At 55.8% G+C, this 24936-nt stretch overlaps 1 protein-coding gene across 4 annotated transcripts in view; it reads right to left on the reverse strand.

The window, feature by feature from the left end:
• Positions 1-24936, reverse strand: part of Vipr2 (vasoactive intestinal peptide receptor 2) — a 149526-nt gene that overhangs the window by 58997 nt on the left and 65593 nt on the right. For all 4 annotated transcript variants that reach the window (XR_013435589.1, XM_078040955.1, XM_078040954.1 and 1 more), the window contains one exon: positions 19268-19409. Coding sequence is in view for 3 of the 4 variants with exons in the window: in XM_078040955.1 (XP_077897081.1) it covers positions 19268-19409 (142 nt within the window). In the remaining variant the exon portion in view is untranslated. The remainder of the gene's footprint in view (positions 1-19267; positions 19410-24936) is intronic.

Consider the following 24936-nt stretch of genomic DNA (forward strand, 5'->3'; position numbering starts at 1 on the left):
GGTGTGCAGGACAGCAGTCCTCAGGCTGTGTCTGCCCTAGTGACTTCATGGTGTGCAGGACAGCAGTCCTCAGGCTGTGCCTGCCCTAGTGACTCCATGGTGTACAGAACAGCAGTCCTCAGGCTGTACCTGCCTTAGTGACTCAATGTTGTGTAGAACAGCAGTCCTCAGGCTATGCCTACCCAGAGTGACTCCATGGTGTGTAGAATATCAGCTCTCAGGCTGCGCCTGCCCTAGTGACTCCATGGTGTGTAGAAAAGCAGTCCTCAGGTGTGCCTGCCCTAATGACTCCATGGTGTGTAGAGCATCAGTCCTTAGGCTGTGCCTGCCCTAGTGACTTGATGTTGTGCAGAACAGCAGCTCTCAGGATGTACCTGCCCTTGTGACTCCATGGTGTGTAGAACGGCAATCCTCAGGCTGTGCCTGCCCTAGTGACTCCATGGTGTGTAGAAAAGCAGTCCTCAGGCTGCACCTGCCCTATTGACTACATGGTGTGTAGAACAGCAATCCTCAGGCTGTGTCTGCCCTAGTGACTCCATGGTGTACAGAACAGCAGTCCTCAGGCTGTGACTGTCCTAGTGAATCCATTGTGTACAGAACAGCAGCTCTAAGGCTGTGCCTGCCTTAGTGACTCCATGGTGTGCAGAACAGCAGCTCTCAGGCTGTACCTGCCCTAGTGGACTCCATAGTGTGTAGAATGGCAGTCCTCAGGCTGTGACTGTCCTAGTGAATCCATGGTGTACAGAACAGCAGCTCTAAGGCTGTGCCTGCCCTAGTGACTTAATGGTGTGCAGAACAGAAGTCCTCAGGCTGTGCTTGCCCTAGTGACTCAATGGTGTTTTCAACAGCAGTCCGCAGGCTGAATCCTGTCCTAAGTGACTCCATGGTCTACAGAACAGCATTCCTCAGGTTCACCTGCCCTAGTGACTCAATGGTGTGTAGAAGAGCAGCTCTGAGGCTGTACCTGTTGTAGCGACTCCATGGTGTGTGGAATAGCAGCTCTCAGGCTGTGCCTGCCCCTAGTAACTCCATGGTGTACAGAACAGCAGTCCTTAGACTGTACCTGCCCTAGTGACTCCATGGTGTTCAGAACAGCAGCTCTCAGGCTGTACCTGCCCTAGTGACTGCATGGTGTGTAGAACGGAAATCCTCAGGGTGTACCTGCCCTAGTGACTCCATGGTGTGTAGAATGACAGTCCTCATGCTGTGCCTGCCCTAGTGACTCCATGGTGTGCAGAACAGAAGTCCTCAGGCTGTGCCTGCGCTAGTGACTCCATGGTGTTTTGAACAGCAGTCCGCAGGCTGGTTGCTGCCTTAAGTGACTCCATTGTGTACAGAACAGCAGTCCTCAGGCTGTGCCTGCCGTAGTGACTCAATGGTGTGTAGAAGAGCAGCTCTGAGGCTGTACCTGCCCTATCGACTCTATGGTGTGTGGAATAGCAGCTCTCAGGCTGTGCTTGTCCTAGTGACTCAATGGTGTGTAGAACAGCAGTCCTCAGGCTGTGCCTGCCCTAGTGACTCCATGGTATACAGAATAGTAGTGCTCAGGCTGTGCCTGCCCTAGTGACTCCATGGTGTGTAGAATAGCAGTCCTCAGGCTGTGCCTGCTCTAGTGACTCCATGGTGTACAGATCTGCAGTCCTCAATCTGTACCTGCCTTAGTGACTCAATGGTGTGTAGAACAGCAGTCCTCAGGGTATGCCTACCCTGAGTGACTCCATGGTGTGTGGAACAGCAATCCTCAGGCTGTGCCTGCCCTAGTGACTCCATGGTGTGTAGAAAAGCAGTCCTCAGGCTGCACCTGCCCTAGGGACTCCATGGTGTGTAGAACAGAAATCCTCAGGCTGTGCCTGCCCTAGTGACTCCATGGTGTACAGAATAGCAGTCCTCAGGCTGTGACTGTCCTAGTGAATCCTTGGTGTGTAGAACAGCAGCTCTAAGGCTGTGCCTGCCCTGAGTGACTCCATGGTGTGCAGAACAGAAGTCCTCAGGCTGTACCGGCCCTAGTGACTCCATGGTGTGCAGAACAGAAGCTCTCAGGCTGTACCTGCCCTAGTGACTCCATGGTGTGTTGAATGGCAATCCACAGGCTGTACCTGCCCTAGTGACTCCATGGTGTGTAGAATGGCAGTCCTCAGACTCTGCCTGCCCTTGTGACTCCATGGTGTGCAGAACAGAATTTCTCAGGCTGTGCCTGCCCTAGTGACTCCATGGTGTTTTGAAGAGTAGTCCTCAGGCTGTACCTGCCCTAAGTGACTCCATGGTGTACAGAACAGCAGACCTTAGGCTTCACCTGCCCTAGTGACTCAATGGTGTGTAGAAGAGAAGCTCTGAGGCTGTACCTGCCCTAGCGACTCCATGGTGTGTGGAATAGCAGCTCTCAGGATGTGCCTGTCCTAGTTACTCAATGGTGTGTAGAACAGCAGTCGTCAGGCTGTGCCTATCCTAGTGACTCCATGGTGTACAGAACAGTACACCTCAGGCTGTGTCTGCCCTAGTGACTCCATGGTGTGTAGAATAGCAGTCCTAAGGATGTGCCTGCCCGAGTGACTCCATGGTGTGTAGGGACAGCAGTCCTCAGGCTGTGCCTGCCATAGTGACTCTATGGTGTGTAGGACAGCAGTCCTTAGGCTGTGCCTGCCCTAGTGACTCCATGGTGTACAGAACAGCAGTCCTCAGGCTGCACCTGCCCTGGTGACTCCATGGTGTTACAGAAAAGAAGTCCGCAGGCTGTGCCTGCCCTAGTGACTCCATGGTGTGTAGAATAGCAGCTCTTAGGCTGTGTCTGCCCTAGTGACTCCATGGTGTACAGAACAGCAGTCCTCAGGCTGCACCTGCCCTGGTGACTCCAGGGTGTACAGAACAGAAGTCCTCAGCCTGTCCCTGCCCTAGTGACTCCATGGTGTGTAGAACAGCACTCCTCATGCTGTGTTTGCCCTAGTGACTGCATAGTGTGCAGAATTGCAGTTCTCAGGCTGTACCTGCCCAAGTGACTCCATGGTGTGTAGAACAGGAGTCCTCAGGCTGCGCCTGCCCTAGAGACTCCATGGTGTGCAGGACAGCAGTCCTCAGGCTGTGTCTGCCTAGTGACGCCATGGTGTGTAGGACAGCAGTCCTCAGGCTGTGCCTGCCCTAGTGACTCCATGGTGTAGAGAACAGCAGTCCTCAGGCTGTGTCTGCCCTAGTGACTCCATGGTGTGTAGAACAGCACTCCTCATGCTGTGTTTGCCCTAGTGACTGCATAGTGTGCAGAATTGCAGTTCTCAGGCTGTACCTGCCCAAGTGACTCCATGGTGTGTAGAGCAGGAGTCCTCAGGCTGCGCCTGCCCTAGAGACTCCATGGTGTGCAGGACAGCAGTCCTCAGGCTGTGTCTGCCTAGTGACGCCATGGTGTGTAGGACAGCAGTCCTCAGGCTGTGCCTGCCCTAGTGACTCCATGGTGTACAGAACAGCAGTCCTCAGGCTGCGTCTGCCCTATTGACTCCATGGTGTGTAGAAAAGCAGTCCTCAGGTGTGCCTGCCCTAATGACTCCATGGTGTGTAGAACAGCAGTCCTCAGCCTGTGCCTGCCCTAGTGACTCCATGGTGTGCAGAACAGCAGCTCTCAGGATGTACCTGCCCTAGTGACTCCCTGGTGTGTAGAACGGCAATCCTCAGGCTGTGCCTGCCCTAGTGACTCCATGGTGTGTAGAAAAGCAGTCCTCAGGCTGCACCTGCCCTATTGACTCCATAGTGTGTAGAACAGAAATCTTCAGGCTGTGCCTGCCCTAGTGACTCCATGGTGTACAGAACAGCAGTCCTCAGGCTGTGACTCTCCTAGTGAATCCATGGTGTGTAGAACACCAGCTCTAAGGCTGTGCCTGCCCTAGTGACTCCATGGTGTATAGAACAGCAGTCCTCAGGCTGTACATGCCCTAGTGACTCCATGGTGTGCATAACAGCAGCTCTCAGGCTGTACCTGCCCTAGTGACCGCATGATGTGTAGAATGACAATCCTCAGGCTGTGCCTGCCCTAGTGACTCCATGGTGTGTAGAATGGCAGTCCTCAGGCTGTGCCTGCCCTAGTGACTCCATGGTGTGCAGAAAAGAAGTCCTCAGGCTGTGCATGCCCTAGTGACTCCATGGTGTTTTGAACAGCAGTCCGCAGGCTGGATCCTGCCCTAAGTGACTTTATGGTGTACAGAACCGCAGTCCTCAGGCTTCACCAGCCCTAGTGACTCAATGGTGTGTAAAAGAGCAGCTCTGAGGCTGTACCTGCCCTAGCGACTCCATGGTGTGTGGAATAGCAGCTCTCAGGCTGTGCCTGTCCTAGTGACTCAATGGTGTGTAGAACAGCAGTCCTCAGGCTGTGCCTGCCCTCGTGACTCCATGGTATACAGAACAGTAGTTCTTAGGCTGTGCCTGCCCTAGTGACTCCATGGTGTGTAGAATAGAAGTCCTCAGGCTGTGCCTGCCCTAGTGACTCCATGGTGTGCAGAAAAGAAGTCCTCAGGCTGTGCATGCCCTAGTGACTCCATGGTGTTTTGAACAGCAGTCCGCAGGCTGGATCCTGCCCTAAGTGACTTTATGGTGTACAGAACCGCAGTCCTCAGGCTTCACCAGCCCTAGTGACTCAATGGTGTGTAAAAGAGCAGCTCTGAGGCTGTACCTGCCCTAGCGACTCCATGGTGTGTGGAATAGCAGCTCTCAGGCTGTGCCTGTCCTAGTGACTCAATGGTGTGTAGAACAGCAGTCCTCAGGCTGTGCCTGCCCTAGTGACTCCATGGTATACAGAACAGTAGTTCTTAGGCTGTGCCTGCCCTAGTGACTCCATGGTGTGTAGAATAGAAGTCCTCAGGCTGTGCCTGCTCTAGTGACTCCATGTTGTACAGATCTGCAGTCCTCAATCTGTACCTGTCTAAGTGACTCAATGGTGTGTAGAACAGCAGTCCTCAGGGTATGCCTACTCTGAGTGACTCCATGGTGTGTAGAATAGCAGCTTTAAGGCTGTGCCTGCCCTAGTGACTCCATGGTGTGTAGAACAGCAGTCCTCAGGCTGTGCCTGCCCTAGTGACTCCATGGTGTGTAGAACAGAAGTCCTCAGGCTGTGCCTGCCCTAGTGACTCCATGGTGTGTAGAACAGAAGTCCTCAGACTGTGCCTGCCCTAGTGACTCCATGGTGTGCAGAACAGCAGCTCTCAGGATGTACCTGCCCTAGTGACTCCATGGAGTGTAGAACGGCAATCCTCAGGCTGTGCCTCCCCTAGTGACTCCATGGTGTGTGGAACAGCAGTCCTCAGGCTGTGCCTGCCCTAGTGACTCCATGGTGTGTAGAAAAGCAGTACTCAGGCTGCACCTGCCCTAGTGACTTTATGGTGTGTAGAACAGAAATCCTCAGGCTGTGCCTGCCCTAGTGACTCCATGGTGTACAGAACAGCAGTCCTCAGGCTGTGACTGTCCTAGTGAATCCATGGTGTGTAGAACAGCAGCTCTAAGGCTATGCCTTCCCTGAGTGACTCCATGGTGTGCAGAACATAAGTCCTCAGGCTGTACCTGCCCTAGTGACTCCATGGTGTGTAGAATAGCAGTCCTCAGGCTGTGCCTGCTCTAGTGACTCCATGGTGTACAGATCTGCAGTCCTCAATCTGTACCTTCCTTAGTGACTCAATGGTGTGTAGAACAGCAGTCCTCAGGGTATGCCTACCCTGAGTGACTCCATGGTGTGTAGAATAGCAGCTCTCAGGCTGCGCCTGCCCTAGTGACTCCATGGTGTACTGAACAGCAGTCCTCAGGCTGTGCCTGCCCTAGTGACTCCATGGTGTGTAGAACAGAAGTCCTCAGGCTGTGCCTGCCCTAGTGACTCCATGGTGTGTAGAACAGAAGTCCTCAGGCTGCGCCTGCCCTAGTGACTCCATGGTGTTGAGAACAGCAGCTCACAGGATGTACCTGCCCTAGTGACTCCATGGTGTGTAGAACGGCAATCCTCAGGCTGTGCCTGCCCTAGTGACTCCATGGTGTGTAGAAAAGCAGTCCTCAGGCTGCACCTGCCCTAGTGACTCCATGGTGTGTAGAACAGAAATCCTCAGGCTGTGCCTGCCCTAGTTAATCCATGGTGTATAGAACAGCAGCTCTCAGGCTGTACGTGCCCTAGCGACTCCATGGTGTGTGGAATAGCAGCTCTCAGGCTGTGCCTGTCCTAGTGACTCAATGGTGTGTAGAACAGCAGTCGTCAGGCTGTGCCTACCCTAGTGACTCCATGGTGTACAGAACAGTAGTCCTCAGTCTGTGTCTGCCCAAGTGACTCCATGGTGTGCAGAACAGCAGTCCTCAGGCTGTGCCTGCCCTACTGACTCCATGGTGTACAGAACAGCAGTCCTCAGGCTGTGCCTGCCCTAGTGACTCCATGGTGTGTAGAACAGCAGTCCTCAGGCTGTGCATGCCCTAGTGACTCCATGGTATGTGGAACAGCAGTCCTCAGGCTGCAACTGCCCTAGTGACTCCATGGTGTGTAGAATAGCAATCCTCAGGCTGTGAATGCCCTAGTGAATCCATGGTGTATAGAACAGCAGTCCTCAGGCTGTACCTGCCCAAGTGACTCCATGGTGTGTAGAATACCAGCTCTCAGGCTGCACCTGCCCTAGTGACTCCATGGTGTGTAGAACAGCAATCCTCTTGCTGTCCCTGCCCTAGTGACTCCCTGGTGTGTAGAACAGCAGTCCTCAGGCTGTGCCTGCCCTAGTGACTCCATGGAGTGTAGAATAGCAGTCCTCAGGCTTGGCCTGCCCTGGTGACTCCATGGTGTACAGAACAGCAGTCCTCAGGCTGCGCCTGCCCTAGTGACTCCATGGTGTGTAGAACAGCAGTCCTAAGACTGGGCCTGCCCTTGTGACTACATGGTGTGCAGAACAGCAGTCCTCTGGCTGTGCCTGATCTTGACTCCATGGTGTACAAAACAGCAGTCTTCAGGCTGTGTCTGCCCTAGTGACTCCATGGTGTGTAGAACAGCAGTCCTCAGGCTGTGTTTCCCCTAGTGACTCCATGGTGTGCAGAACAGCAGTTCTCAGGCTGTGCCTGCCCTAGTGACTCCATGGTGTGTAGAACAGGAGTCCTCAGGCTGCGCCTGCCCTAGTGACTCCATGGTGTGCAGGACAGCAGTCCTCAGGCTGTGTCTGCCTAGTGACTCGATGGTGTGTAGGACAGCAGTCCTCAGGCTGTGCCAGCCCTAGTGACGCCATGGTGTACAGAACAGCAGTCCTCAGGCTGTGTTTGCCCTACTGACTCCATGGTGTGTAGAACAGCAGTCCTCAGGCTGCGCCTGCCCTAGTGACTCCATGGTGTGCAGGACAGCAGTCCTCAGGCTGTGTCTGCCCTAGTGACTCCATGGTGTGCAGAACAGCAGTCCTCAGGCTGTGCCGGCCCTAGTGACTTTATGGTGTACAGAACAGCAGTCCTCAGGCTGTACCTGCCTTAGTGACTCAATGGTGTGTAGAACAGCAGTCCTCTGGCTATGCCTACCCTGATTGACTCCATGGTGTGTAAAATAGCAGCTATCAGGCTGCGCCTGCCCTAGTGACTCCATGGTGTATAGAACAGCAGTCCTCAGGCTGTGCCTGCCCTAATGACTCCATGGTGTTTAGAACAGAAGTCCTCAGGCTGTGCCTGCCCTAGAGACTCCGTGGTGTGCAGAACAGCAGTCCTCAGTCTTTACCTGCCCTAGTGACTCCATGGTGTGTAGAACGGCAATCCTCAGGCTGTGCCTGCCCTAGTGACTCCATGGTGTGTAGAAAAGCAGTCCTCAGGCTGTACCTGCCCTATTGACTCCATGGTGTGTAGAACAGAAATCCTCAGGCTGTGCCTGACCTAGTGACTCCATGGTGTACAGAACAGCAGTACCCAGGCTGTGACTGTCCTAGTGAATCCATGGTGTGTAGAACAGTAGCTCTAAGGCTGTGCCTGCCCTAGTGACTCCATGGTGTACAGAACAGCAGTCCTCAGGCTGTGCCTGCCCTAGTGACTCCATGGTGTGCATAACAGCAGCTCTCAGGCTGTACCTGCCCTAGTGACTGCATGGTGTGTAGAACCCCAATCCTCAGGCTGTACCTGCCCTAGTGACTCCATGGTGTGTAGAATGGCAGTCCTCAGGCTGTGCCTGCCCTAGTGACTCCATGGTGTGCAGAACAGAAGTCCTCAGGGTGGATCCTGCCGTAGTGACTGCATGGTGTATAGAACGGCAATCCTCAGGCTGTACCTGCCCTAGTGACTGCATGGTGTGTAGAACGGCAATCCTCAGGCTGTACCTGCCCTAGTGACTCCATGGTGTGTAGAATGGCAGTCCTCAGGCTGTGCCTGCCCTAGTGACTCCATGGTGTTTTGAATAGCAGTCTGCAGGCTGGATCCTGCCCTAAGTGACTCCATGGTGTACAGAACAGCAGTCCTCAGGCTTCACCTGCCCTAGTGACTCCATTGTGTGTAGAAGAGTAGCTCTGAGGCTGTACCTTCCCTTGCGAATCCATGGTGTGTGGAATAGCAGCTCTCAGGATGTGCCTGTCCTAGTGACTCAATGGTGTGTAGAACATCAATCCTCATGCTGTGAATGCCCTAGTGACTCCATGGTGTATAGAACAGCAGTCCTCAGGCTGTACCTGCCCTAGTGAATTCCTGGTGTGTAGAATAGCAGCTCTCAGGCTGAACCTGTCCTAGTGACTCCATGGTGTGTAGAACAGCAATCCTCAGGCTGTGCCTGCCCTAGTGACTCCATGGTGTGTAGAATAGCAGTCCTCAGGCTGGGCCTGCCCTAGTGACTCCATAGAGAGTAGAACAGCAGTCCTCAGGCTGTGCCTGCTCTAGTGACTCCACGGTGTGTAGAACAGCAATCCTCAGTCTGTGCCTGCCCTAGTGACTCCATGGAGTGTAGAATAGCAGTCCTCAGGCTGGGCCTGCCCTGGTGACTACATGGTGTGTAGAACAGCAGTCCTCAGGCTGCGCCTGCCCTAGTGACTCCATGGTGTGTAGAACAGCAGTCCTAAGACTGGGCCTGCCCTTGTGACTACATGGTGTGCAGAACAGTAGTCCTCAGGCTGTGCCTGATCTTGACTCCATGGTGTACAAAACAGCAGTCCTCAGGCTGTGTCTGCCCTAGTGACTCCATGGTGTGTAGAACAGCATTTCTCAGGCTGTGTTTGCCCTAGTGTCTCCATAGTGTGCAGAACAGCAGTTCTCAGGCTGTGCCTGCCCTAGTGACTCCATGGTGTGTAGAACAGGAGTCCTCAGGCTGCGCCTGCCCTAGAGACTCCATGGTGTGCAGGACAGCAGTCCTCAGGCTGTGTCTGCCTGTGACTCCATGGTGTGTAGGACAGTCCTCAGGCTTTGCCTGCCCTAGTGACTCCATGGTGTACAGAACAGCAGTCCTCAGGCTGTGTCTGCCCTAGTGACTCCATGGTGTGCAGGACAGCAGTCCTCAGGCTGTGCCTGCCCTAGTGACTCCATGGTGTACAGAACAGCAGTCCTCAGGCTGTGTCTGCCCTAGGGACTCCATGGTGTGTAGAACAGCAGTCCTCAGGCTATGCCTGCCCTGCTGACTCCATGGTGTACAGAACAGCAGTCCTCAGGCTGCGCCTGCCCTAGTGACTCCATGGTGTGTAGAAAAGCAGTCCTCAGGTGTGCCTGCCCTAATGACTCCATGGTGTGTAGAACAGCAGTCCTCAGGCTGTGCCTGCCCTAGTGACTCCATGGTGTGCAGAACAGCAACTCTCAGGATGTACCTGCCCTAGTGACTCCATGGTGTGTAGAACGGGAATCCTCAGGCTGTGCCAGCCCTAGTGACTCCATGGTGTGTAGAACAGCAGTCCTCAGGCTGCACCTGCCCTATTGACTCCATGGTGTGTAGAACAGAAATCCTCAGGCTGTCCCTGCCCTAGTGACTCCATGGTGTACAGAACAGCAGTCCTCAGGCTGTGACTGTCCTATTGAATCCATGGTGTGTAGAACAGCAGCTCTGAGGCTCTGCCTGCCCTAGTGACTCCATGGTGTACAGAACAGCAGTCCTCAGGCTGTACCTGCCCTAGTGACTCCATGATGTGCAGAACAGCAGCTCTCAGGCTGTACCTGCCCTCGTGATTGCATGGTGTGTAGAACGACAATCCTCAGGCTGTACCTGCCCTAGTGACTCCATAGTGTTTAGAAAGGCAGTCCTCAGGTTGTGCCTGCCCTAGTGACTCCATGGTGTGCAGAAAAGAAGTCCTCAGGCTGTGCCTGCCCTAGTGACTCCATGGTGTTTTGAACAGCAGTCCGCAGGCTGGATCCTGCCCTAACTGACTCCATGGTGTACAGAACAGCAATCCTCAGGCTTCACCAGCCCTAGTGACTCCATGGTGTGTAGAACAGCAATCCTCAGGTTGTGTCTGCCCTAGTGACTTCATGGTCTTTTGAACATCAGTCCTCAGGCTGTACCTGCCCTAAGTGACTCCATGGTGTACAGAATAGCAGTCCTCAGGCTTCATCTGCCCTAGTGACTCAATGGTGTGTAGTAGAGCAGCTCTGAGATTGTACCTGCCCTAGCGACTCCATGGTGTGTGGAATAGCAGCTCTCAGGCTGTGCCTGTCCTAGTGACTCAATGGTGTGTAGAACAGCAGTCGTCAGTGTGTGCCTACCCTAGTGACTCCATTGTGTACAGAACAGTAGTCCTCAGGCTGTGTCTGCCGTAAGTGACTCCATGTTGTACAGAACAGCAGCTATCACGCTGCTCCTGCCCTGAGGGACTCCATGGTATGTAGAACAGCAGTACTCAGGCTGTGCCTGCCCTAGTGAATCCATGGTGTACAGAACAGCAATCCTCAGGCTGTGAGTGCCCTAGTGACTCCATGGTGTGTAGAACAGCAGTCCTCAGTCTGCGGCTGCCCAAGTCACTCCATGGTGTGTAGAACAGCTCTCAGGCTGTGCCTGCCGTAGTGACTCCATGGTGTACAGAACAGCAGTTCTCAGCTGCCCGTGTCCTAGTGACTTTATGGTGTGTAGAACGGCATTCCTCAGGCTGTGCCTGCCCTAGTGACTCCATGGTGTGTAGAACAGCATTCCTCGGCTGCACCTCCCCTGAATGACTGTGTGGTGTGCAGAACAGCAGTCCTCAGTCTGTGCCTGCCCTAGTGACTCCATGGTGTGTAGAAAAGCAGTCCTCAGCTGCACCTGCCCTAGTGACTACATGGTGTGTAGAACAGCAGTCCTCAGCTGCACCTGCCTTATTGACTCCATGGTGTGCATACAACAGCTCTCAGACTGCACCTGTCCTGGTGACTCTACGGTGTGTAGGACAGCAGTCCTCAGGCTGTGCCTGCCCTATTGACTCCATGGTGTGTAGGAGCGCAGTCCTCAGGCTGTGCCTGCCCTGGTGACTCCATGGTGTATAGAACAGCAGTCCTCAGGCTGTGCCTGCCCTATTACTCCATGGTTTGTAGGAGAATAGTCCTCAGGCAGCGCTTGCCCTAGTGACTCCATGGTGTCCAGAACAGCATTCCTCAGGCTGTGCCTGCACTAGTGTCTCCATGGTGTGCAGAACAGCAGTCCTCAGGTTGTGCCTGCTCTAGTGACTCCATGGTGTACAGAACAGCAGTCCTCAGGCTGCGCCGGCCCTGAGTGACTCAATCGTGTACAGACCAGCAGTCCTCAGGCTGTGCCTGCCCTGTGACTTCATGGTGTACAGAACAGCAGTCCTCAGGCTGTGCCTGCCCTAGTGACTCCATGGTGGACAGAACAGCAGTCCTAAGGCTGTGCCTGCCCTAGTGACTCCATGGTGTGTAGGACAGCAGTCCTCAGGCTGTGCCTGCCCTAGTGACTCCATGGTGTGTAGAACAGCAGTCCTCAGGCTGTGCCTGCCCTAGTGACTCCATGGTGTGTAGAACAGCAGTCCTCAGGCTGCGCCTGCCCTAGTGACTCCATGGTGTGTAGAACAGCAGTTCTCAGGCTGCGCCTGCCCTAGTGACTCCATGGTGTGTAGAACAGCAGTCCTCAGGCTGTGCCTGCCCTAGTGTCTCCATGGTGTAGAACAGGAGTCCTCAGGCTGTACCTGCCCTAAGTGACTCCATGTTGTACAGAACAGCAGTCCTCAGGCTGTACCTACCCTAAGTGACTCCATGTTGTACAGAACAGCAGCTATCACGCTGCTCCTGCCCTGAGGGACTCCATGGTATGTAGAACAGCAGTAGCCAGGCTGTGCCTGCCCTAGTGAATCCATGGTGTAGAGAACAGCATTCCTCAGGCTGTGAGTGCCCTAGTGACTCCATGGTGTGTAGAATAGCAGTCCTCAGTCTGCGGCTGCCCACGTCACTCCATGGTGTGTAGAAAAGCAGCTCTCAGGCTGTGCCTGCCCTAGTGACTCCATGGTGTACAGAACAGCAGTTCTCAGCTGCCCGTGTCCTAGTGACTTTATGATGTGTAGAACGGCATTCCTCAGGCTGTGCCTGCCCTAGTGTCTCCATGGTGTGTAGAACAGCATTCCTCGGCTGCACCTCCCCTGAATGACTGTGTGGTGTGCAGAACAGCAGTCCTCAGTCTGTGCCTGCCCTAGTGACTCCATGGTGTGTAGAATAGCAGTCCTCAGCTGCACCTGCCTTAGTGACTCCATGGTGTGCATACAACAGCTCTCAGACTGCACCTGTCCTGGTGACTCTACGGTGTGTAGGACAGCAGTCCTCAGGCTGTGCCTGCCCTATTGACTCCATGGTGTGTAGGAGCGCAGTCCTCAGGCTGTGCCTGCCCTGGTGACTCCATGGTGTATAGAACAGCAGTCCTCAGGCTGTGCCTGCCCTATTACTCCATGGTTTGTAGGAGAATAGTCCTCAGGCAGCGCTTGCCCTAGTGACTCCATGGTGTCCAGAACAGCATTCCTCAGGCTGTGCCTGCACTAGTGTCTCCATGGTGTGCAGAACAGCAGTCCTCAGGATGTGCCTGCTCTAGTGACTCCATGGTGTACAGAACAGCAGTCCTCAGGCTGCGCCGGCCCTGAGTGACTCAATGGTGTACAGACCAGCAGTCCTCAGGCTGTGCCTGCCCTGTGACTTCATGGTGTACAGAACAGCAGTCCTCAGGCTGTGCCTGCCCTAGTGACTCCATGGTGGACAGAACAGCAGTCCTAAGGCTGTGCCTGCCCTAGTGACTCCATGGTGTGTAGGACAGCAGTCCTCAGGCTGTGCCTGCCCTAGTGACTCCATGGTGTGTAGAACAGCAGTCCTCAGGCTGTGCCTGCCCTAGTGTCTTCATGGTGTAGAACAGGAATCCTCAGGCTCTACCTGCCCTAAGTGACTCCATGTTGTACAGAACAGCAGTCCTCAGGCTGTACCTACCCTAAGTGACTCCATGTTGTACAGAACAGCAGCTATCACGCTGCTCCTGCCCTGAGGGACTCCATGGTATGTAGAACAGCAGTACTCAGGCTGTGCCTGCCCTAGTGACTCCATGCTGTAGAACAGGAGTCCTCAGGCTGTACCTGCCCTAAGTGACTCCATGTTGTACAGAACAGCAGTCCTCAGGCTGTACCTGCCGTAAGTGACTCCATGTTGTACAGAACAGCAGCTATTACGCTGCTCCTGCCCTGAGGGACTCCATGGTATGTAGAACAGCAGTACTCAGGCTGTGCCTGCCCTAATTGACTCCATGGTGTGTAGAACAGCAGTCCTCAGGCTGTGCCTGCCCTAGTGACTCCATGGTGTAGAACCGCAATCCTCAGGCTGTACCTGCCGTAAGTGACTCCATGTTGTACAGAACAGCAGCTATCACGCTGCTCCTGCCCTGAGGGACTCCATGGTATGTAGAACAGCAGTACTCAGGCTGTGCCTGCCCTAGTGAATCCATGGTGTACAGAACAGCAATCCTCAGGCTGTGAGTGCCCTAGTGACTCCATGGTGTGTAGAACAGCAGTCCTCAGGCTGTGCCTGCCCAAGTCACTCCATGGTGTGTAGAACAGCAGCTCTCAGGCTGTGCCTGCCCTAGTGACTCCATGGTGTACAGAACAGCAGTTCTCAGCTGCCCGTGTTTTAGTGACTCTATGGTGTGTAGAACGGCATTCCTCAGGCTGTACCTGCCCTAGTGACTCCATGGTGTGTAGAACAGCAGTCCTCGGCTGCACCTCCCCTGAATGACTGTGTGGTGTGCAGAACAGCAGTCCTCAGTCTGTGCCTGACCTAGTGACTCCATGGTGTGTAGAAAAGCAGTCCTCAGCTGCACCTGCCCTAGTGACAACATGGTGTGTAGAACAGCAGTCCTCAGCTGCACCTGCCTTAGTGACTCCATGGTGTGCATACAACAGCTCTCAGACTGCACCTGTCCTGGTGACTCTACGGTGTGTAGGACAGCAGTCCTCAGGCTGTGCCTGCCCTATTGACTCCATGGTGTGTAGGAGCGCAGTCCTCAGGCTGTGCCTGCCCTGGTGACTCCATGGTGTATAGAACAGCATTCCTCAGGCTGTGCCTGCACTAGTGTCTCCATGGTGTGTAGAACAGCAGTCCTCAGGATGTGCCTGCCTTAGTGACTCCATGGTGTACAGAACAGCATTCCTTAGGCTGCACCTGCCCTAGTGACTCCATTCTGTGCAGAACAGCATTCCTGAGGCTTTGCCTGCCCTAGTAACTTCATGGTGTGTAGAACAGCAGTCCTCAGGCTGTGCCTGCCCTAGTGACTCCATGGTGTACAGAACAGCAGTCCTCAGGATGTGCCTGCTCTAGTGACTCCATTGTGTACAGAACAGCAGTCCTCAGGCTGCACCTGCCCTTGTGACTACATTCTGTGCAGAACAGCAGTCCTGAGGCTTTGCCTGCCCTAGTGACTCCATGGTGTACAGAACAGCAGTCCTCAGGCTGCACGTGCCCTAGTGACTCCATGGTGTGTAGAACAGCAGTCCTCAGGCTGTGCCTGCACTAGTGACTCCATGGTATGCAGAACAGCAGTCCTCAGGCTGCACCTGCCCTAGTGACTCCATGGTTTGTAGAACAGCTGTCCTCTGGCTGTGGCTGCCCTGAGTGACTCCATGGTGTGTAGAACAGCAGTCCTCAGGTTGTGCCTGCCCTAGTGACTCCATGGTGTGTAGAACAGCAGCTCTCAGGCTGCACCGGCCCTAGTGACTACATGGTGTGAAGTACAGCAGTCCTCAGGCTGTGCCTGCCCTATTGACTCCATGGTGTGCAGAAAATCAGTCATCAGGCTGTGCTTGCCCTAGTGACTTCATGGTGTACAGGACACCAGCTCTCAGGCTGTGCATGCCCTAGTGACTCCATGATGTGTTATAGAATAGCAGTCCTCAGGCTGTGCCTACTCTAATGACTCCATGGTGCGCAGAACAGGATTCCTCAGGCTGTGCCTGCCCTAGTGACTCCATGGTGTACAGAACAGCAGTCCTCAGGCTGTACGTGTCCTAGTGTCTCCATGGTGTAGAGAATAGCAGTCCTCAGGTTTGCCTGCGCTAGTGACTCCATGGTGTGTAGAACAAGAATCCTCAGCCTGTGCCTGCCCTGGTGACTCCATGGTGTGTAGAACAGCAGTCCTCAAGCTGTGCCTAACCTAGTGACTCCATGGTGCGTAGAACAGCTGCTCTCAGGCTGCTCTGGCCCTAGTGACTTCATGGTGTACAGAACAGAAGTCCTCAGGCTGTGCCTGCCCTAGTGACTCCATGGTGTGTAGGACAGCAGTCCTCAGGCTGTGCCTCCCCTAGTGACTCCATGGTGTGTAGAACAGCATTCCTCAGACTGTGCCTGCCCTAGTGACTGCATGGTGTGTAGGACAGCAGTCCTCAGGCTGCACCTGCCCTAGTGATTCCATGGAGTACAGAACAGTAGTTCTCAGGCTGTGCCTGCCCTAGTGACTCTATGATGTGTTATAGAATAGCAGTCCTCAGGCTGTAACTGCCCTAGCCACCATGTTGTGTAGAAAAGCAGTCCTCAGGCTGTGTCTGCCCTAGTGACTCTATGGTTTGTAGAACAGAAGTCCTCAGGCTGTGCCTGCTCTAGTGACTCCATGGTGTACAGAACAGCAGTCCTCAGGCTGTGCCTGCCCTAGTGACTCCATGGTGTACAGAACAGCAGTCCTCAGGCTGTGCCTGCCCTAGTGACTCCATGGTGTGTAGAACAGCAGTCCTCAGGTTGTGCCTGCCCTAGTGACTCCATGGTTTACAGAACAGCAGCTCTCAGGCTGTGCCTGCCCTAGTGACTCCATGGTGTGTAGAAAAGCAGTCCTCCGGCTGCACCTGCCCTAGTGACTCCATGGTGTGTAGAACAGCACTCCTCAGGCTCCAGCTACCCTAGTGATTCCATGGAGTACAGAACATTAGTCCTCAGGCTGTGTCTGCCCTAGTGACTACATGTTGTGTAGAAAAGCAGTCCTCAGACTGTGCCTGCCCTAGTTACTCCATGGTGTGTAGAACAGCAGTCCATAGGCTGTGCCTGCCCTAGTGACTCCATGTTGTGCAGAACAGCAGTCCTCAGGCTCTGCCTGCCCTGGTGACGACATGGTGTGGGGAACAGGAGTCCTCAGGCTCTGCCTGCCCTAGTGACTCCATGGTGTACAGAATAGCAGTCCTCAGGCTGTGCCTGCCCTAGTGATTCCATGGTGTGTAGAACAGCAGTCCTCAGGCTGCACCTGCCCTAGTGACTCCATGGTGTGCAGAACAGCAGTCCTCAGGCTGTGCCTGCCCTGGTGACTCCATGGGGTAGAACAGCAGCTCTCAGGCTGCACCGGCCCTAGTGACTCCATGGTGTGTAGGACAGCAGTCCTCAGGCTGTGCCTGCCCTAGTGACTCCATGGTGTGGAGAACAGCAGTCCTCAGCCTGCACCTGCCCTAGTGACTCCATGTTGTACAGAACAGCAGTCCTCAGGCTTTGCCTTCCCTAGTGACTCTATGATGTGTTATAGAATAGCAGTTCACAGGCTGTGCCTGCCCCAGTGTGTCCCTGGTGTGTAGAACAGCCGTTTTCAGGCTGTGCCTGCTCTAGTGACTCCATGGTGTATAGAAAAGCAGTCCTCAGGTGTGCCTGCTCTAGTTACTCCACGGTGTACAGAAGAGCAGTCCTCAGGCTGCACCTGCCCTAGTGACCTCATGGTGTACAGAACAGCAGTTTTCAGGCTGCACCTGCCGTAGTGACTCCATGGTGTGTAGAACAGCAGTCCTCAGGCTGTGCCTGGTCTAGTGACTTCATGGTTTACAGAACAGCAGCCCTCTGGCTGCACCTGCCCTAGTGACTCCATGTTGTGTAGAACAGCAGTCCTCAGGCTGCACCTGCCCTGAGTGACTCCATGGTGTGTATAACAGCAGCTCTCAGGCTGTGCCTGCCCTTGTGACTCCATGGTGTGCAGAACAGCAGTCCTCAGGCTGTGCCTGCCCTAGTGACTCCATGGTGTGTGGAACAGCAGTCCTTAGGCTCTGCCTGCCCTAGTGACTCCATGGTGTGTAGAACAGCAGTCATCAGGCTTTACCTGCCGTAGTGACTCCATGGTGTCTAGGACAGCAGTCCTCAGGCTGTGCCTGCCCTAGTGACTCCATGGTGTACAGAACAGCAGTTTTCAGGCTGGTCCTGCTTTAGTGACTCCATGGTGTGTAGAACAGCAGTCCTCAGGTTTGCCTGCCTTAGTGACTCCATGGTGTACAGAATAGCAGTCTTCAGGCTGTGCCTGCCCTAGTGACCCCATCGTGTGCAGAACAGTAGCTCCCAGCCTGTGCCTGTCCTGAGTTACCACATTCTGTTGAGCAATGTTTTGCCACGTGCTTCTGCATTTTGATTACAATCGCCAGGTGGTGAAGCTCCACACCTTGTTGTACAAGTAAACACCACCATCTGCCTGGCACCAACATATGGCACAGATTGATAAAGAGCCTACTTGTGCCAACTTAACAAACTAAGTCAGGAGCACTGGAAGCGCAGACATTCCCATCATACCAAGGATAGCAGACATGGGAGCTCATCACTCCTCCAGTGACAAACCTTCAGAGACCCGTAAAGGAACAGCCCCTGAGAAACACAGCGTCACTTTGCTTCGTCATGGTGGCACTTTCTTGGGGCTCATTTGGGGAAATCACCATGGTGACGAGCCACTGATATCCTGTCCCTGTTGAGCTTCAGCTCAGTCTGTTTCTGCTGCCTGTTGTGGCCATACCTCGAGCTGACACTCTGACACTGAAACGGCAGAATTCCATCTGCACCCTCTTGGACAGCTCACCTGACCACCTACAGTGGTTCTGCTTTTTCCTGGCTCAGTATGCTGCAGCCCGCTGGTCACTTTAACCCTTTCTCAGTCTTCCAGGACCTGTTTGTACAGGCTTGTGTGGTGTGTGCTGTGTGACTCCAGAGCCAGTTTTTAGAAACCAAGAGGGTCTGCCCGTCTGTGACCACCAGGTCACCTGCGTCCTTGGAGCCACGGCTGACAGTTAATTGCTGCTGCTCCACAACTGGCCCTATTAGGGATGGCTCGCTCATGACATGGGACTGCCATGTGGGAACCCTGCTTTTATCTTTGTTCTGACCACAGACTCCTCTGTTGATCCGGTCCTGCACCACGAGTCAGGCCATGAAGAAATGGAGTTCCCTGCAGGGGACGGTGATGGCCCCACGCTGATGTGCTAAGGAGTTCCAACAGGCTTTCCCTCAAAACTAGTGAAAAACTGAGAGGATCGAGCAACTGCGCCAGGAGACACATCTCCATGCCTGGAGTGTGGGGCAAGCCCAGTGCCCCCGCTCCCCAGGGCTGGTGCCTCAGCAGGAGGGAGGCACCAGAACCCCAGATGCAGAGTCCTGTGCACCAGCAGAGAGACTTAGGAAGACCTGCATGGAGCAGGCACCCAGTGAGCTTTTTCTGTTAGCTTGACTGAGATTCTCAGTGGCCCCTAACAACCACCCTGAATACAGTCTTGGCAGAGGCACAGTGTGGGTCAGCTGCCCGCCTCCATACACAGTCACTGGCGCTGTCTACCCTGGCATCAGAGAGTTGCAACGCACATTGACAGACATGACCTGTCCCTGATCTGGTGCTGTGTGTGCCCGTGGGCTGCGCAAGTTGACCTCCTCTGGCAGTCTGGAGGGAAGCACCTGCTGCTCAGAGACTCAGGAGTAGGCACCCACTGTGCTGTATTCCCACCCTGGAGCTGCCGCGCTGCCCGTCTCCATCTGAGCTCAGTCTGTGGAGTCAGGCCTGGTCCCCACCCCCCGCCACCCCCGCTGCTGACCTGCACCTGGGCTAGGATCCCAGTCTCTCAGCCCGGCCAGGTCTCAGGAGTTTGCCCTCCCTGGAAAGCCCTGCCCTTGGGGACAGCCTTACCCAGGAGGATGGCTGGTCCGGGCAGTGCAGGGTGCCCGAGCTGGAGTAGAGGACGTTATCCTTGACCAAAACTGAGACGGCTCTCAGGATGAAGGATAGGAACAGGTTCAGGTGGATGTAGTTCCTGGTGCAGTGTAGCTTCCTGTGGGAGGGAGGGACAGTCAGACTCTGGTTTTGTGGACTCTCAAGCAATCTCCTGAGTGCTTTCTTCTTATGAAGTTAATTTATTTAACTATTTCCCCAGCATTGTATATCTAGGTTGGTTCCGGTTTGCGTTATGATAAACATTTTTTGCACAAAGTCTTTCCCCTTATTTCAGACTGTTCAGTGAGGTCAGACTCAAGGTAAACGTCCAGAGCGAAGCCACAGGTGGGCTGGCCTCACAGAGTGCAGGGGGGCAGGCGGAGCCTGGACGGGGGCTGCTCCTCCCCTGGCCTCTTGGGCTCAGCCCCAGGGTTCAGGCTGACGAGGTCCTCTCCTTGGAGTCTCATGCACACCCACATTCTTCTGCTTTGAGAGGGGGCGGCAGCCCCAGGCTCCCCTTCCCTCAGCCTCTTGATCCTCACTGGTCTCAAAAGCTCTGACCCCGCGACATCTGGGTTCCCATGTCAGGTGGGAAGGTCGCCCTCTGCCAACACCGACTTCCTCCAGGAACACCAGTACTGAGGATGGTCTGCCCAGCACCACACTCCACAGACCCCCAGGCATCTCCCTCCTGACCCCTCCTGAAGGGTGGCCCCCACTTCAACTGCACTCCTCTCTCCTAGTCACTCTGGGGTGCAGGGTGTGTGTGGGAGCTCTGCAGGGGGTGTGTGTGTGGGGGGGGAGCTCTGCAGGGTGTGTGTGTGGAGCTCTGCAGGGTGTGTGTGGGGAGCTCTGCAGGGTGTGTGTGTATGGAGATCTGCAGGGTGTGTGTGTGGAGCTCTGCAGGGTGTGTGTGGGGAGCTCTGCAGGGTGTGTGTGTGTGTAGCTCTGTGGGGTGCGTGGGGGGAGTTCTGCTGGGTGTGCTTGGCACGAGACTCTGCAGGGTGTGTATGTGTGTGGGTAGCTCTGCATGGTGTGTGTGTGTGTGTGTGTAGCTCTGCAGGGTGTGTGTGTGGGGAGTTCTGCAGGGTGTGTGTGGGGGGAGTTCTGCAGGGTTTGTGTTGGGAGCTCTGCATGGTGTGTGTGTGGGGAGTTCTGCAGGGTGTGTGTGGGGAGCTCTGCGGGTGTGTGTGGGGAGCTCTGCAGGGTGTGTGTGTGGGGAGTTCTGCAGGGTGTGTGTGGGGAGCTCTGCAGGGTGTGTGTGTGGGTAGCTCTGCAGGGTGTGTGTGTGTGGAGCTCTGCGGGGTGTGTTGTGTGGGGAGCTCTGCAGGGTGTGTGTGGGGAGCTCTGCAGGGTGTGTGTGTGGGGAGTTCTGCAGGGTGTGTGTGGGGAGCTCTGCAGGGTGTGTGTGTGGGTAGCTCTGCAGGGTGTGTGTGTGGGGAGTTCTGCAGGGTGTGTGTGTGTGGAGTTCTGCAGGGTGTGTGTGTATGGGGAGTTCTGCAGGGTGTGTGTGTGGAGCTCTGCAGGGTGTGTGTGTGGAGCTCTGCAGGGTGTGTGTGTGTGGGGAGAGTTCTGCAGGGTGTGTGTGTGTGTGGAGCTCTGCAGGGTGTGTGTGTGGAGCTCTGCAGGGTGTGTGTGTGTGTAGCTCTGCAGGGTGTGTGTGTGTGTGGAGTTCTGCAGGGTGTGTGAGTGGAGCTCTGCAGGGTGTGTGTGTGGAGCTCTGCAGGGTGTGTGTGTGTGGGGAGTTCTGCAGGGTGTGTGTGTGGAGCACTGCAGGGTGTGTGTGGGGGGAGCTCTGCAGGTTGTGTGTGTGGAGCTCTGCAGGGTGTGTGTGTGTGGGGAGCTCTGCAGGGTGTGTGTGTGGAGCTCTGCAGGGTGTGTGTGTGTGTGGAGCACTGCAGGGTGTGTGTGTGGGGAGCTCTGCAGGGTGTGTGTGTGTGGAGCTCTGCAGGGTGTGTGTGTGGGGAGTTCTGCAGGGTGTGTGTGTGGGGAGCTCTGCAGGGTGTGTGTGTGGAGCTCTGCAGGGTGTGTGTGTGTGGGGAGAGTTCTGCAGGGTGTGTGTGTGTGTGGAGCTCTGCAGGGTGTGTGTGTGGAGCTCTGCAGGGTGTGTGTGTGTGTAGCTCTGCAGGGTGTGTGTGTGTGTGTGGAGTTCTGCAGGGTGTGTGAGTGGAGCTCTGCAGGGTGTGTGTGTGGAGCTCTGCAGGGTGTGTGTGTGTGGAGCTCTGCAGGGTGTGTGTGTGAGTGGAGCTCTGCAGGGTGTGTGTGTGGAGCTCTGCAGGGTGTGTGTGGGGAGCTCTGCAGGGTGTGTGTGGGGAGCTCTGCAGGGTGTGTATGTGTGTAGCTCTGCAGGGTGTGTATGTGTGGAGCTCTGCAGGGTGTGTGTGTGGAGCTCTTCAGGGTGTGTGTGTGTGGACCTCTGCAGGGTGTGTGTGGGGAGCTCTGCAGGGTGTGTGTGTGTGTAGCTCTGTGAAGTGCGTGGGGGGAGTTCTGCTGGGTGTGCTTGGCACGAGACTCTGCAGGGTGTGTGTGTGTGTGGGTAGCTCTGTAGGGTGTGTGTGTGTGTGGGTAGCTCTGCATGGTGTGTGTGTGGGGGTAGCTCTGCAGGGTGTGTGTGGGGGGAGTTCTGCAGGGTGTGTGTGGGTAGCTCTGCAGGGTGTGTGTGTGGAGCTCTGCAGGGTGTGTGTGTGTGGAGCTCTGCAGGTTGTGTGTGTGGGGAGTTCTGCAGGGTGTGTGTGTGGGGAGTTCTGCAGGGTGTGTGTGTGTGGAGTTCTGCAGGGTGTGTGTGAGGAGCTCTCTGCAGGGTGTGTGTGTGTGTAGCTCTGCAGGGTGTGTGTGTGGAGTTCTGCAGGGTGTGTGTGTGGGGAGCTCTGCAGGGTGTGTGTGTGTGGAGCTCTGCAGGGTGTGTGTGTGGAGCTCTGCAGGGTGTGTGTGGAGAGCTCTGCAGGGTGTGTGTGGGGAGCTCTGCAGGGTGTGTGTGTGTGTGGAGCTCTGCAGGGTGTGTGTGTGGGGAGTTCTGCAGGGTGTGTGTGTGGGGAGCTCTGCAGGGTGTGTGTGTGGACCTCTGCAGGGTGTGTGTGTGTGTAGCTCTGCAGGGTGTGTGTGTGTGGAGCTCTGCATGGTGTGTGTGTGGGGAGCTCTGCAGGTTGTGTGTGTGTGGAGCTCTGCATGGTGTGTGTGTGTGTAGCTCTGCAGGGTGTGTGTGTGTGGAGCTCTGCAGGGTGTGTGTGTGTGGGGAGCTCTGCAGGGTGTGTGTGTGGGGGGAGCTCTGCAGGGTGTGTGTGTGGAGTTCTGCAGGGTGTGTGTGGGGAGTTCTGCAGGGTGTGTGTGTGGGGAGCTCTGCAGGGTGTGTGTGTGTGGGGGGGAGCTCTGCGGGGTGTGTTGTGTGGGGAGCTCTGCAGGGTGTGTGTGGGGAGCTCTGCAGGGTGTGTGTGTGGGGAGCTCTGCAGGGTGTGTGTGTGGGGAGCTCTGCAGGGTGTGTGTGTGGAGCTCTGCAGGGTGTGTGTGTGTGGAGCTCTGCAGGGTGTGTGTGTGGGGAGCTCTGCAGGGTGTGTGTGTGTGAAGTTCTGCAGGGTGTGTGTGTGGGGAGCTCTTTAGGGTGTGTGTGTGGGGAGCTCTGCAGGGTGTGTGTGGGGAGCTCTGCAGGGTGTGTGTGGGGGGAGCTCTGCAGGGTGTGTGTGTGGAGTTCTGCAGGGTGTGTGTGTGGAGCTCTGCAGGGTGTGTGTGTGGGGAGCTCTGCAGGGTGTGTGTGGGGAGCTCTGCAGGGTGTGTGTGGGGAGCTCTGCAGGGTGTGTGTGTGTGGGGAGCTCTGCAGGGTGTGTGTGTGGAGCACTGCAGGGTGTGTGTGTGGAGCTCTGCAGGGTGTGTGTGTGTGGAGCTCTGCAGGTTGTGTGTGTGGGGAGTTCTGCAGGGTGTGTGTGTGGGGAGTTCTGCAGGGTGTGTGTGTGTGGAGTTCTGCAGGGTGTGTGTGAGGAGCTCTCTGCAGGGTGTGTGTGTGTGTAGCTCTGCAGGGTGTGTGTGTGGAGTTCTGCAGGGTGTGTGTGTGGGGAGCTCTGCAGGGTGTGTGTGTGTGGAGCTCTGCAGGGTGTGTGTGTGGAGCTCTGCAGGGTGTGTGTGGGGAGCTCTGCAGGGTGTGTGTGGGGAGCTCTGCAGGGTGTGTGTGTGTGTGGAGCTCTGCAGGGTGTGTGTGTGGGGAGTTCTGCAGGGTGTGTGTGTGGGGAGCTCTGCAGGGTGTGTGTGTGGACCTCTGCAGGGTGTGTGTGTGTGTAGCTCTGCAGGGTGTGTGTGTGTGGAGCTCTGCATGGTGTGTGTGTGGGGAGCTCTGCAGGTTGTGTGTGTGTGGGTAGCTCTGCATGGTGTGTGTGTGTGGAGCTCTGCAGGGTGTGTGTGTGTGGAGCTCTGCAGGGTGTGTGTGTGTGGGGAGCTCTGCAGGGTGTGTGTGTGGGGGGAGCTCTGCAGGGTGTGTGTGTGGAGTTCTGCAGGGTGTGTGTGGGGAGTTCTGCAGGGTGTGTGTGTGGGGAGCTCTGCAGGGGGTGTGTGTGTGGGGGGGAGCTCTGCGGGGTGTGTTGTGTGGGGAGCTCTGCAGGGTGTGTGTGGGGAGCTCTGCAGGGTGTGTGTGTGGGGAGCTCTGCAGGGTGTGTGTGTGGGGAGCTCTGCAGGGTGTGTGTGTGGAGCTCTGCAGGGTGTGTGTGTGTGGAGCTCTGCAGGGTGTGTGTGTGGGGAGCTCTGCAGGGTGTGTGTGTGTGAAGTTCTGCAGGGTGTGTGTGTGGGGAGCTCTTTAGGGTGTGTGTGTGGGGAGCTCTGCAGGGTGTGTGTGGGGAGCTCTGCAGGGTGTGTGTGGGGAGCTCTGCAGGGTGTGTGTGGGGAGCTCTGCAGGGTGTGTGTGGGGGGAGCTCTGCAGGGTGTGTGTGTGGAGTTCTGCAGGGTGTGTGTGTGGAGCTCTGCAGGGTGTGTGTGTGGGGAGCTCTGCAGGGTGTGTGTGGGGAGCTCTGCAGGGTGTGTGTGGGGAGCTCTGCAGGGTGTGTGTGTGTGGGGAGCTCTGTGGGGTGTGTGGGGGGGGAGTTCTTCAGGGTGTGTGTGTGGGGAGCTCTTTAGGGTGTGTGTGTGGGGGGAGCTCTGTGGGGTGTGTGTGGGGGGAGTTCTTCAGGGTGTGTGTGTGGGGAGCTCTTTAGGGTGTGTGTGTGGCGAGCTCTGCAGGGTGTGTGTGTGGGGAGCTCTGCAGGTTGTGTGTGCAGGGAGTTCTGCAGGGTGTGTGTGGGGGGAGCTCTATGGGGTGTGTGTGTGAAGTTCTGCTGGGTGTGTGTGGGGGGAGCTCTGCATGGTGTGTGTGGGGAGCTCTGCAGGTTGTGTGTGCAGGGAGTTCTGCAGGGTGTGTGTGTGGGGAGCTCTGCAGGGTGTGTGTGTGTGCAGCTCTGTGGGATGCGTGGGGGGAGTTCTGCTGGGTGTGCTTGGCACGAGACTCTGCAGGGTGTGTGTGTGTGTGTAGCTCTGCAGGGTGTGTGTGTGTGTGGGTAGCTCTGCAGGGTGTGTGTGTGGGGGGAGTTCTGCATGGTGTGTGTGGGGAGCTCTGCAGGTTGTGTGTGCAGGGAGTTCTGCAGGGTGTGTGTGTGGGGAGCTCTGCAGGGTGTGTGTGTGAAGTTCTGCTGGGT

Source organism: Ictidomys tridecemlineatus, chromosome 2 (genome assembly GCF_052094955.1).
Source record: "Ictidomys tridecemlineatus isolate mIctTri1 chromosome 2, mIctTri1.hap1, whole genome shotgun sequence".
NCBI lineage: Eukaryota > Metazoa > Chordata > Mammalia > Rodentia > Sciuridae > Ictidomys > Ictidomys tridecemlineatus.